General features: G+C 38.2%; 1 protein-coding gene and 1 non-coding gene across 2 annotated transcripts in view; both read right to left on the minus strand.

The window, feature by feature from the left end:
• Positions 1-13872, minus strand: part of LOC145343870 (stearoyl-CoA desaturase 5-like) — a 55820-nt gene that overhangs the window by 2193 nt on the left and 39755 nt on the right. The window contains exon 4 of the mRNA XM_080190348.1: positions 5127-5359. Coding sequence (XP_080046474.1) covers positions 5127-5359 — 233 coding nt within the window. The remainder of the gene's footprint in view (positions 1-5126; positions 5360-13872) is intronic.
• Positions 7652-7843, minus strand: LOC145351102 (U2 spliceosomal RNA). The gene has a single exon (XR_013888323.1). It is a non-coding gene; the product is annotated as a U2 spliceosomal RNA (small nuclear RNA).

Genomic DNA, 13872 nt, shown 5'->3' on the forward strand with positions numbered 1-13872 from the left:
GATGATTCCCTCAAACCTCTCCAGCAGCCATTCGGTTTCTGTAATTATTATCTCAGGTTATTATTTTCAGGGTCTTTTTTGCTAAATTTCTTTAAAATATCTTCTTTTCTTTTCAGACAAATCACAAAGTTAACATACTTGTGCAGCTAGTAATTAGGACAGCAAATGTTGAGTTTGCTTTTGTTATAAAAGGAAACAGAGTATACAAGTAAAGATATCTTACTACCATTATATAAGGCACGATCACACTTGCAGTACCATATACAGTTTTGGTCTCTTCAGCAAAGGAAAGATGCATTCATTTTCAAGAGAATACACAACAAAGGTTCACTAGATGATTCCTAGTCAGAAAGAATTACTTTGCAAGAATTGAGTAAATTAGGCCTTTACCCATTAAAATTTGGAATGAGATGGGTGAATAAATTGAAATATAAAATTCTTAAATGATTTGACAGGAGAGAGGCTGGGTAACAATTTCAGTGACTGGGGAGTCAGAAATGGGGAACCACAGTCTCTGAAAAAGGGGTCAGCTATTTGGACTGATATGAAAATAAATTTCTCCACTCAATGGATTCATGGTTAATCTTTGGAATCCTCTCCTATTGAGAGCTGTGAATTGTCAGTCATTGAGTATATTTAAGATGGAGATATCTTTGGGTACAAAGAGAATTAAGGGATATGGGATAGTGCAGAGAGTTAAGTCAAAAGATCAGCCATAATCTTACTGTAACGTGGAGACGCCGGTGTTGAACTGGGACGGACAAGATGAGGTCACACAACACCAAGTTATAGTCCAACAGTTTATTTGAAATCACAAGCTTTCGGAGCACTGCTCTTCAGTCAGGTGAAGTGCTGCTCCTTCACCTGACAAAGAAGCAGTGTTCTGAAAGCTTGTGATTTCAAATAAACCTGCGGACTATAACCTGGTATCTTTTAAAGCTTTTTTATTAGTAACACAAGTATGCTTATATTAACACTGCAATGAAATTATTGTGAAAATTTTCACAGACAGTGACCCAAGTCAGGAATCAAACCCAGGTCTCTGGCACTGTGAGCACTAACCACTGTGCCATCCTGTGTGACACCTCATGATCTTACTGAATGGCAGACTAGATTTGGATGATCAAATGGCTTACTCTGGGTCCTTTTTACTTACGTTCTCAAAATGTACAATTGGCAAGTTATTCATTGTGCCAATTCAATTATGCATCATAAAAGTCATAAGAACTAGGAGCAGGAATAGGCAATTCAGCCCCTTGAGCTGCTCTGTCATTTAACACAATCATGGCTGATCTCAGCTCCACTTAGCTCTCTGTTCACCATAGCCCTTTAAACACATACTAATTAAAAATCTGTCCACCTCTTAAGTTTACACAAAGTTCTGGCATCCACCACGCTTCGGAAGTAGTGAATTCCACAGACTCACGACCCTTTGAGAAAAATAATTTCTCCACATCTCCGTTTTAAAACTGCTACCCCTCATCCTAAAATAAGGACATCTTGTTCTAGACTGCCCGACAAGAGGAAACATCTTCTCCACATCTACTTTGTAAATCCCCTTATCATTTTGTACACCTCAATTTGATCCCTCATTCTCTTAACCTTCAGGGAGTATGGATCTAAACTGTTCAATCTTGTTCGTAAGTCAAATGCCTCATCTTTGGAATCAATCTAGTGAACTTCCTCTGAACTACCTCCAATGCAACTATATCCCTTTGCAAGGGACCAAAACTGTACACAATATTCTAAGTGCAGTCTCACTAATGCTTTATTACTCTTTAATACTTCTATATTCTATCCCTTTAGCAATAAATGCCAAGATTCCATTTACCTTCCTTATTTCCTCCATTCTAATTTTCTGAAATTCATGTATGATAACACCCAGATTTATTTGATTATATATCAATTAGTTAATTCTGATAAAGTTGAAATGTGAACATAAAGACATTTTTTATTTGTATATTTAATATCATAAAATAAACAATCTGTTGTTCATGCAACATGGCCATGCAAGATATGTCATCATTTGCAGGCGACATAGTGCCAGTTAGAAGTGTCCACTCAAGATTGAGCCCCACAACAGGTGGGCAGTGGGGTTTGGCCTCCCCCGATTTTCCAGGAATTTGGGATGAGGAGACTCCTGATTCATTCAGTGACATCCGCAATTCTGTTTGCAGCTCCAAGGCTTATTTCTTCCGGCACAGCACATTTAAGCAAGAATGGAGAAAGATCTTGGTGCAGTGTATCTGCAATTACTGAATCTTGACCTCAAATATGAATTTACTGTTACCATATCCATATGATGAAATGTGCACAACATATTAATGAGGGCTAATGCAGTCAACAAAATGAGTGTTATTGTCTGCACAATCTTATAAACTAATAGGGTATCTTTTCTGTGAAGTTAACAACATTGCATGATGCAGTTGAAGTAAAATCTGTACTTTCTGATTTTAATTGTCATGGTGGATCACCTATAGGGCACATATAAATTAATACTACATTATATCATTGATGCCCTTAAATTTATGACCCTTGCTGCAATTATATTGGATGATATTTGTAATCAGATGTCAACAATGGATGTTATCATTTTACTGGGACCTTTCTGTGTTTGGTAAATTGAATAGTCAATCTAAAAGAGAGAGGGAGGGTTGAAATGTGGTGGGGTTGGGGCAGAATAAGTGGCTCACAAACAGGAGAAGCACCAGGGCCCATACTTTCTCTCCCTCGCCGTGCAAACTATCCCACCCCCCCCTCCAAATACACTCACTCCACAACCCCTTTTTTGAGTTAATTAGCTTTATACATGTAAGTTTAAAATACAAAAGCAAAGATTAAAGGCAAACTCTTAGAAAACACGGAGTGATATAAAGATAAGTATGCTCTTCCATTTATTTGTGTGGTACGTCAATCATGACACAAATTGAAGTTGCGTAACACCTCAATTCTAGGTGGCACTGATATAATTACTGTATATAGCCTATGCCCTTTCAGTCTCTTATTATGCCTAAACTGAACTGAAGGTGGCAGCTGAAGAACAGTAAACAGATACTGATGAACCTATGCCAAGAAGGTTATGTTGTTGCTGCAAGTCTTCCAATGGTGTCAGCGTATATAGCTATTGAACCAGTGTTTCCACTTTTTCAAATGATGTGGATGGCATAAAGTGCCATACAACGAGATCATCAGGTCTATTTTTTGGATAACCATTACTGACATACACTCGTATTAAGATAGGCTTTAAGAAGATGAGGATAATTATAGCTGAAATAAAATTGACAAATGAGGACAGTTTGGCACTCTCTTTTAAAAAGGGGGGACAGAACTAATTGAAGAACTGTAGATTAGTTAGTTTAAAAACTGTGGAAGAGAGCATTAAGGATGAAATTACCATGCATCCAGGAATGGTTATATTTGATAAAGCACAAGCACTTTGAGGAGGTAACAGAGATGGTTCAAAGAAGAAACATAGTGGATCTAATATGCATGAATTGTAAGAATGCCTTCAACAAGATTTATGATTCTGTATTTCTTAATAGCCTCTTAAAAGTCTGCCATAACTGAGTTTTTTTTTTAGTTTTTCTTTCATGGGGTGTGGTCATTACTGGCAAGGCCAGCATTTGTTGCTCATCCCTAATTTCACTTAAACTGAGTGGCTTGCCACTCCATTTCAGAAGGCAGTTAAGAGTCAACCACATTGCTGTAGGTCTGGAGTCACACATAATCTTGACCAGATAAGGACAGCAGGCTTCCTTTCCTAAAGGAACCAGATGATTTTTTAAAATGACAATTGACAACAGTTTTGTACCATTATTGGGACCAGCTTTTCAATTCCAGATTATTAATAATTTAAATTCCATCAGTTTCCATGGTAGGATTTGAACCCTTGTTTCCTGAACATTAGCTTGGGCCTCTGCATTGCAAGACCAGTGGTATTACCATTATATCTACTCCTAATTTTTATTCGAAAGGATTAAAGGAACATGGTATTGGGTGGAGGATAGTGATGGGGTTAAACATTAAAGCCAGTGTTTGGAAGTGAGTCAGGGAATTTCACCAGGTGGTTTGGATACAGACCAGAACGAGTGTGGTTAAAGTTTATAAATGACGCCAAAGGGGAGGTATTGTTACATTCTTCAAAGACCAAAGGAATCTGCAAAGGGATATTGATAAATTATGAGCATTATGAACTAAACTGTAGTATATGGAATTCAATGTTAGTAATGAAAGTATGCTCAGTGCAGTGGAACAGCAAAAGGATTGGAGACAGAGCTTGATGAAGCATTAAAAGGTAGTATCTCAGGTTGAAAAGGCTATTTAAAACAATGCAAATAGAACTCCTGAAGATAAAGGAGCTATTCTCTTCAGAAGGCTTGATGGGAAGAGGATTTTAAAAAAGTCAATTTTTTCAACAAAATCCCAGATACAGTCCTCATATTTAAGACAAAATTGGTTCCAGAAAACCGTATTGTATGTCAAACATCGTAAGTCAGAACCAGTTTTCTCATAGGAATAATATTACAAATGGGAGAACCGAGGCACAATACCCTATTTTCACAGGGTAGTGAAACGTCTTTGAGATCTTCCTTCAGTATAATTGCCTTACAGTATTGTATTTCCCATGATATATTAGTAACTACATTTTCAAAAACATTTCTATACTACATCAGAGAGCTGCCCTTCCTGTGATTGTGAACAGTAAAACATAAAATTACATAAGAACTGGTAACAATTAACAGCTCACTGGTGTGGTGTCATAAAGTCAAGAGTCATAAAGTTGAAATGGGGGAGGGCAGGGAGAGTTTTCCCGACCTGTCCGCCATGGGAATCATGGCAGATGGGGGCAGACCAGACAAAGAACCGTTGACCTCTAGTGGGATTTTCCAGTTGCGGGGTGAACGCAGCCAGAAAATCCCACCCAGGGTGTCGATTTATAAACATTGTAAATGTAATTCATTGCAATCAAACGTTGTAAAGTTGAGGAAACCCTGTATCCAAGTCAACTAAAATTAGCTGCATCTCCGAGTTCGAGTCAGTACCTTCCTCCTGTCAAATAACACAAGTTTGAGAAAACATGCAAGTTCACAGAATAATTAAAAAGCTTGAGCCAACTTCCTACTCACCAATTGCTCCAAAAGTAACAAATCTATTTTCTCTAGGGCTGATGTTCTTGTCATAGGGTCTGTTTCCATACATGTGAGCAGCACTGTTCACCAACCATGTGACATTTAGAGATACTGTGTATCGAAGGATAGAAGCCAGGAAGTATGAATTCCACAGAGTCTCCCCCCAGAAGTACCAGGGGATAAAAGTTGGCATGAAGAAACACATGATGAAAACAGAGGTCTTGTAGTACCTATGAAAGACAGCAAAATTGTCTTAAAAGCATGATCATCAGTAGGAGTACAATGTCAAAGTTGCTAACACATAAATAAATCTTTTAATGATAGCTTAAAAGAAATGTACTCCCCCTGAACTAAAGGAGATCAGGTTTAAATAATACAAATGGTTATTCTTGAATCTTTGAGATTTTTTGCAATATACATGTCAGTTTTGGTTACCCCACATCAAAAAGGATATCATACAATTGAAGAAAGATCAGTGGAGGAGAGTAAGGTTGATACCTGATTGCCCTGTACGAAAGGGCTGCTGGTGTCCCCTGAAATTTTCTAATGACGATTTAAAATTATGAAGCTGTGTAGAAAGTTTATCTGCTGTATACTGGGATTCAGAACCATTGAGCATTGATTCAAACAAGTGTAATAAATGCCATTCAAACAAACACTATGAATTTCTTCCAGCTGTTCTCCTAATTAATCCTCATAACTTTACCAGAAATGCCATAAGGATGCAAAAATAAGGGCTGTGATTGAACAGCCACACTAGACACAAATGCAAATCCTTTAATAGCCACTACATCTTGCAAGAGGGCAAAAATGGGGTTTGTGCTGGCGAGATCTTGGTTTGCTGTCGTCCCTGTCCCTTATGATAACGCGATTGGGTTCATGCGCAGGAAGGGCTGTGAGCCTGATTAGCTTATTTTATAATAAATTAGAATACCATTAATACTTAACACCACTGCTTCCACCCTCATTGTAGCATCCCACCCAGCTAGTGTGATACAACACTGGCTTGAATTACTACTGGAGGAAGGAAGTTTATTTTTGGTGCAGATCAGGGTACCCTTCAAAGATGACGCCCCAATCTCTGTGGAACCGTTTTGCTGGCCTGCCAGAGTGGTGGTGCAAAATATGCCCCAGATTTTCTGCCTGAACCTAACGTACTACCAGATTTTGGAAAACTCTGCCCAAGGGTTCCATCTATCTCCCATTAAGGTTATAGTGACCAATTAGGAGAACCAACTCTGGAAATTTCTGTTGAATTACTTTAGTAAATGATGGTGAATTGCTTTAAAAAAAAAGCATGATCAACACCAGGAAAAACCTGCCGATTAAAAAGATCAAACAGGAAACTTAAAGAGAATCAATAAAGAACCAGTCATGGTCCTAGTCTCTGATTAGACTCATAGTTAGTAAATGTTTACAAATGATACAGAGCAATCTCACAGGAATGAAAGTGGTTTTAGGTATATAGAAACAGAAGTAGGCCATTTGGCTCCTCGAGCCTGCTCTACCATTCAATCGATTATAGCTAGTTGGACACTTTGATGCCTTTTATACACACAATTCCCATAATGCTTTCCTTTCGTGTTAATAAGCATACTCAATAACTGAGCTCCATAGGGATGGAGAATTCCAAAAGTTCACAATCCCCCGTGTAAAGAAATTTCTCTTCATCTCGGTCTTAAGTGGCATTCCCCTTATTTTGAAATTGCGTCCCTTGCTTCTACACTCCCCAATCAAAGTAAACATTTTACCTGCATCTATGGGCAACACGGTGGCACAGTGGTTAGCATTGCTGCTTGATGAGCCAAATGGTCTCCCCTTGCACTGCAGGGATTCTATGATTCATGTCTACTTATTCCTTTAAGTATTTCGTAATTTCAGTGAGTTCACTTCTCATTCTTTGAAACTCTGGAGAATACAGGTCCAGTTTGCTCAATAATCAATCCTGCCATCCCCAGAACAAGTTTGGCTAACCTTTGCTGTACTCCCTCAATGGCAATATCCCTTCTGCGGAAAGGGGACCAAAAATGCACAAACTACTCCAGGTGTGGTCTAACTAAGCTTCTATATATGAAGCAAGTCATCACTACTCCTGTACTCAAAGCCTGTTGTGATAAAAGTTAACATTCCATTAGCCTTTCTAACAGCTTGTTGCACCTGCATGCCAGCCTTCCATATCTTCTAGTTTTTACATCCGTACCTTCTAGTTTTTAATCATTTAGGAAATATTCTACATATTTGTTACTTCTACCAAAGTGGATCACTTCAAATTTTTCCACATTATATTCCATCTGCCATGTTCTTGCCCACTCATTCAGTCTGTCCAAATCCTCCTTAGCCGCTTTATATCTTCCTCACAACACACATTCCCACCTAGCTTTGTATCAGTCACAAACTTGGAAAATTTTAAAATCCAATTCAATCAAATCAAGTCCAATTCAGAGTCTCAACAAGTTGAGACATTCCCGATCCAAGCTGACAAGACAGGGCTCTCACCTCCTGTCATGGACTTGATCTACATGATATGATCCAAGCTGATTGGAGTAGACATAGCTCCTCCTCCAAGGCTTGATTTCATTTGCATCTTAGTCAAAAGGCCGAGATGCCGCTTTTAAAAATAGTTTCAAATGAAGCTAAAATGTAATCTAATGACTTCAACCAAGTATAGCATGTCCATACTACACTTGATCTTAGCCAAAAGGCTGAGAAGTCACAAACTTGGAAATATTAGATTTGGTCCCCACATCCAAATCATTGATATACAGTGGACAGACAGGACCCCAAATACTGATCATTGTGGTGCCCCACTAGCCACATCCAATCAATGCAGATTAGCACATTTATTCCGACTGTTTCTTGTTTGTTAGCCAATCCTTAATCAATGCCAGCATATTATCTTCTATCCCAGGTTAGACAATCAACAATCTTTGCTTGTCTGAAGTACATTAATTTACTATATTGTAAAACATATAACACATTTTCCAAAGGAATATTTCTCTGCAACCTACATCAAATTCTTATTTAACAATGAAAAAAAAATGCTTCTCAGGCATCAGGACATATGAATATTTCTATAGAATTTTCCTACTTATCCTTTCTTGTAATTGTCCCTCTGCCCCCAAATGCTTCCTCCAGTTTCTCCCTTATTCATCCTGTCCTTGCTGGATTTAGCTCCAAAATCCAAATTGCTGCTATCAGGGACAGTGAGTCATGGCTCAGCCCATTACTATCTAACACAGCCTGTACTTCAAGCAGGGAATCACAGGGCAGCAACGGGAACTCAGACTGATTCTCCCTATTCAATGTCAAGAGATAGTGTGGATCCCAGCTAGAATTAATTAAATTGATACAGTCAAGGGATCAAATCTGGGATTTTCTTGTTTTGAATATTTTAACATCACATTATGTAGCGCACCTGCCAACTCACTACTATCTTGTAGGTCATACAATCCACATGTCACTAATAGTTCTTAAAAATGTAAAACAAAACTTGGAAGGTGGAAAGAAGTAATAAGTTCTAAAGAACAAATGTCTGTCACTTATATTAAAGGCAGTTTTCGAATATTTTTGACCAGAACAGAAGGTGAAGCTGGTAACACATCACTGTAAATATGAATATTGTTGTGAGTGTTGGCATGCTATTCAACCACATGGGGCATCACACCCAAACCTGATTCTATCTTCATCAGACATCCTGATTTCCAGGAATCAGTCATTGGATAATGATCAACAGCAGGAACCCTGGCTGACTGCATTTGCTTTAACTAGATCAAGCAAATCTTAGAATGTCAAACTGACTGGCTTAATTGAAAATTATGTAGGTTTCCTGTGGGTGCTCCGGTTTCCTCCCACAGTCCAAAGATGTGCAGGTTAGGTGGATTGGCCATGCTAAAATTGTCCTTAGTATCCTAAGATGCTTAGGTTTAAGGGATTAGTGGGTAAATATGTAGGGATATGGGAGTGGGGCCTGGGTGAGATTGTGGTTGGTGCAGACTCGATGGGCCGAATGGCCTCTTTCTGTACTGTAGGGATTCTATAATTCTATGATTCTATGAAAACAGACCCAAGATTTGAAACTAGGGACTTTTGGATTGTATACTTATAACTAGACTATGTAGTGCCTTATCCATTCGGGAGTGTAAAGGGAAACAATTGATGCATTGACAACTTTCTTTTTGTGAATGTGGTTTCAATTCACGTATCATTAGTACTGCCTATTTAACATCACAATTCAGTGCAGCATAATCAAAGACAATTGTAGGATCTATTTATCAAGGTTAAGAACTGTGCACAGTCAACATGTACAAAGTTATCTGTGAAAGATGCAATGCAAATTAAGTAGGCGTACACAATTCGTGTAGAGACTTGAAGTCACCAACTCAGTTGGCTTTTCATTGAAAATGCATTAGAATCCAGGTGCAGTTTTACTGTATTCCTACATGAACATCTTGGTGTTATGAAACACAAGAACACTAGTATTACTTAGGTTATCAATCTTTTCCTTGTTTCTGAGGTAAGTAAGTCTTAAAAAGGTAGAAAAGATATAAATACAAGAGCTGGATAGGTTTCTTAATACTCTGGTAGGTGCAGCCCTCAGAATTTGATGGGTATGATAAAGTGGTTCAATGTGCATACTTTGAAAATCACTGACATTTCAAATCGTGGCCAACTATGCCTGAAACACAGGGACATAGGAACAGGAGCAAGCCATTCAGCCCATCGAGCCTGCTCTGCCATTCAATATGATCATGGCTGATTGGACACTTCAATGCCTTTATCATTCACTATTGCTAAACAATTTATAGCCAAACAATATAGTGCTTTCCTATTGTTTATATCTCACGCATACAACAGAAAGGATAGACCCTGGCTCAAAAATTCACACTTAACACAGATTTTACTCCTAGACGTCTGGTAAATATTGAAAAGTTGGTTTCACTATTTGGTGACTAAATAAAAACAGGAATCTGACCTTGGATATTAGAATTTATAGTTTTTAAATAAACTGACATGATAAAATGTAACAAAAACATGACTTTGTTGGTGGCACAGTGGTTAACACTGCTACCTCTCAGAGCCAGGGACCCAGGTTCAGTTCTCAGCTTGAGTGACTGTCTGTGCAGAGTCTGCATGGGTTTCCTCCAGGTGCTCTGGTTTCCTCTCGGAGTGAAAGACATGCTGGTTAGGCGCATTGGCCGAGCTAAATCCTCCCTTAGTGTACCCAAACAAGTGCTGGAGTGTGGCAACTAACTTCATTACAGTGTTAATGTTAGCCTACACCAATAAAAAATAAACAATTAGAAGTAAAACTTTGTGGAAAGAAAATACACGCAGAGGTAACATTTTTAACGCATCATAGATCGAGAAAGAGGAGTGAGACATGACTAGATAGGAGCGACTTTAACTGTGGGAGAAATTATGTAAAACAAATGATTTTCAATTAATGGTACCCCAAATCTGATTTTCCTTACCATTGAAATGAATGAACAGCTAATAGTTGGCAACCAATTTGATATCACCCATTTTACACTATCCCCAAAATTACTATTACTCCAAACATCTTCCGTTGAAGAGCTAGAATCGGTACTGATGTGATATCCCAATGACCTCCTTCTGTGCTATGATTTCGGATTCTTACTTGCTGACTATTTGAGTTCCAAGTAATTCTATTTAAAGGAATTTGAATGTCCTCCCTGCCAGTGCGAAGGATGATATTGCCTTACATTATAGATCAAGAAATATGTCAGGTCCATTATCGGAGGACACACCTCTTGCCAAGGTGCTGCTCTCAGATTCCACACCTTTCCATCTCCTGGCAACTGCAGCTCTTCTCTCCAGTTTCATTGTTTCTCTCCAGTATCATTGCTATCACGAATTAATTTTGTACCTTTCAAATGGTAAAGTCACTGACTCTAAGCCATACAACATCAGAATATTTCACATTCAGACTCCAGTTTGTACGGAGTTTTCTAATCCAAATCAGAACAGCTTAGCACCCTACCAGTCTGATACAGTGCTCCTGGGAAAGAGGAAGGGAAACAAGCTGAAGTTTTTGGTCTTGACCACCATCCAGTGACTCTACCTGATAGTGGAGGTGTGCGGATATTAGATGAGGATAGAATTGGGCTGGGTGTGATGTTCTCCACAGTCAGACAGCCCCCCCAACATTCCTGGTCAAGGCTCACATAAGAGCAACAGGCATGAAGATAAGCTACCAGTGGAGGGGCTACCAATGTCTGAGGGATTAAAATATAAAAATAACAGCAGGAGAGGATGACATGGCCATTGAGCTTGCTCCACAATTCAACATGATATTGGCTGATCTTAATCTTCAACCCCACTTTCTCATCCACTCCCCATATCCCTTGGGTCCCCAAGAGACCAAAAATCATCTCTCAATATCATATACTGGAGATTATAGACTCAGTTTATTGAGTCACTCATCTTAAAACAACTCCCTCATCCCAGGGACTAACCTAGTGAATCTTCACTGTACTGCCTCCAATGCAAATCGTCACTTGTTAATACAGGATTTGAGTATTGCTCAAAAAAGAGACACCCTGTTGAAGTTTATCGTCTTGCATTCATTGGTTAGCAAGACAGGTCAGATTGGTCAATCAGACACCTTTCCTTCTCCTGGCACTTGCAGCTCTTCTCTCCAGTTTTACTGTTTCTCTCCAGTATCATTGCTATCAAGTATTAATTTTGTACCTTTCAAATGGTAAAGTCACTGATTCTAAACCATACAACATCAGGATATTTCACAATCAGACTCAAGTTTGTACGGAGTTACTTGCAGTTTAAATTGTTGTTCCCGTTGAAATTTAGCTTTCTTGTGTCTGTCCTGATGAATGCAAGATGAAAAACTTCAAAAGCATGTCTCCTTTTTCAGTAATACTCCAATGCAAGTATATCCTTACTTAAATATGGAGATCAAAATGGCACACACTATTCCAGTCGTGGTCTTACCAAAGCCTTATACAATTGAGCAAGACTTCTTTACTCTTGAATTCCAAACCCCTTGCGATAAAGGACAACGTGCTTTTCCAATTGCTTGTTGTACTCTGAGCATTAATATTTACAAGATTCATGCCTCTTAAAAAATATTCTGCTTTCGATTCTTACGAGCAAAGAATCACACTTCCTCTTCCTCTTCACATCACACTTCCTCTCATAATACTTCCTCTCATAATACTTCATCTACCACCTTGTTGACAATCACATAACTTAATTGCTTTGAAGCCTCCTTTTGTCCTCAGCTATCTGCGTATTGGCAGCAAACTTCAATGCAGTACTTTCTGACACTTCTTAAAACAATAATGTAGATTATTAATAGCTGAGGCTGTCACAATGATCCTTGTGCTAATTCAAAGGTTCATGTTAATTGGAAAATGCATCATCTATCCCTTCTTTCTGATTTCTGTGTGTTAACCAATCTTTGGCCCATGCCGATATATCACCTCCAACTCCATGAGTCCTTTCTCTGCTTTTCGTGTGGCAGCTTACAAAATGCCTTTTGGAAATCCAAGTATACTACATGTACTGGCTCCCCTCTATCTACCCTACTAGTTACATCCTGTATAAAACAATACATTTGTCAAATAGCATTCTCTTTTCTTAAAGCTTATTCTGAAGGAACTATATGCATTGTTAAGACTTCCTTAATAATGGATTACAGCACTTTCTCAATGACAGATGGTCCGTGGTTCCCCGTTTTTCTTGAATATCAGTGTTTCATTTGTTTTCTCGAACGGTGGTTCTCCAGTATAGATTATTCTATCAGCCAACAGGTACAGACAGATCAAAAGAGAAAATGTAGTGCCAATACAAGAAAGGAAGAGGGGAAAGGTTGGAGGGGAAATGAAATCTGGTTTTGTTCCGCATGAAAACACAGGATAAAGATTTGCTTTGGATGTTATGTTTTAAAAGGTTACGATTTTGTTGCATATTGTTTCCAAATGAAAACTTGATCAACAGCAGTCTTGAGGGAGACAGAGGGTTTATTTCCAATAGTAGGCACCAAACAGAGATTGCGACTAGAAAGAGAAGTTTTCAAACCTCTGGGCTAAAGATTTTGGAAAGCATCGCTTTAAGATGCAAGATTATCAATAAAGCAAACATTGCAGTGTTTGCAGAAGTACAGGCAGATAAGAAATTTTCCCCTGTAATTAGAAGTTGTTTGATGAACTAGCTTTGTTGGAATGAAATAGGCTTAAATTCTTAATGTGAGGGAAAAAGAAGAAAATCAATTATCCTCATAAGAATTGCTCGTGTTTTCTTTTTGATACAATTTGTATCTCTCTAAAATGTTACATTATGTAAAAAAAAGACAGTCATTATTTGCTTTTTAAATGAGGCTCTAAGTTTCAACTCCATTATAGAGATTTCTATACATTAATTTTTAAAAATCTATAATGCAATAGAAACTAGCCCTGTCATATTATATCAGCTGTAGGAGGACATATTGTTTCATCTGACATTGTCCATGTGAAGTTTAGGAGATGGAGATCAGATAGTACGTGGGTTTATCAGCCTAGTTGTCATGTGCTCAGACTACTTACATTAAAGTCAAACCAGAAGTGTTAATCTGAAATAATTTCTTTATTTATCCTTTTAATACAACTAGTCAATAATCTATTGGCAATTTATTGATGGTGACATAACAATATGAGGATTTTACCATTAATGATGCTAAGTAAGGAACACTATTCCTAAGGTGAGGACAGAGAAATATTTTGTAAGC

The sequence above is a fragment of the Carcharhinus amblyrhynchos genome, chromosome 1 (genome assembly GCF_965287045.1).
Source record: "Carcharhinus amblyrhynchos chromosome 1, sCarAmb.v2.hapA, whole genome shotgun sequence".
NCBI lineage: Eukaryota > Metazoa > Chordata > Chondrichthyes > Carcharhiniformes > Carcharhinidae > Carcharhinus > Carcharhinus amblyrhynchos.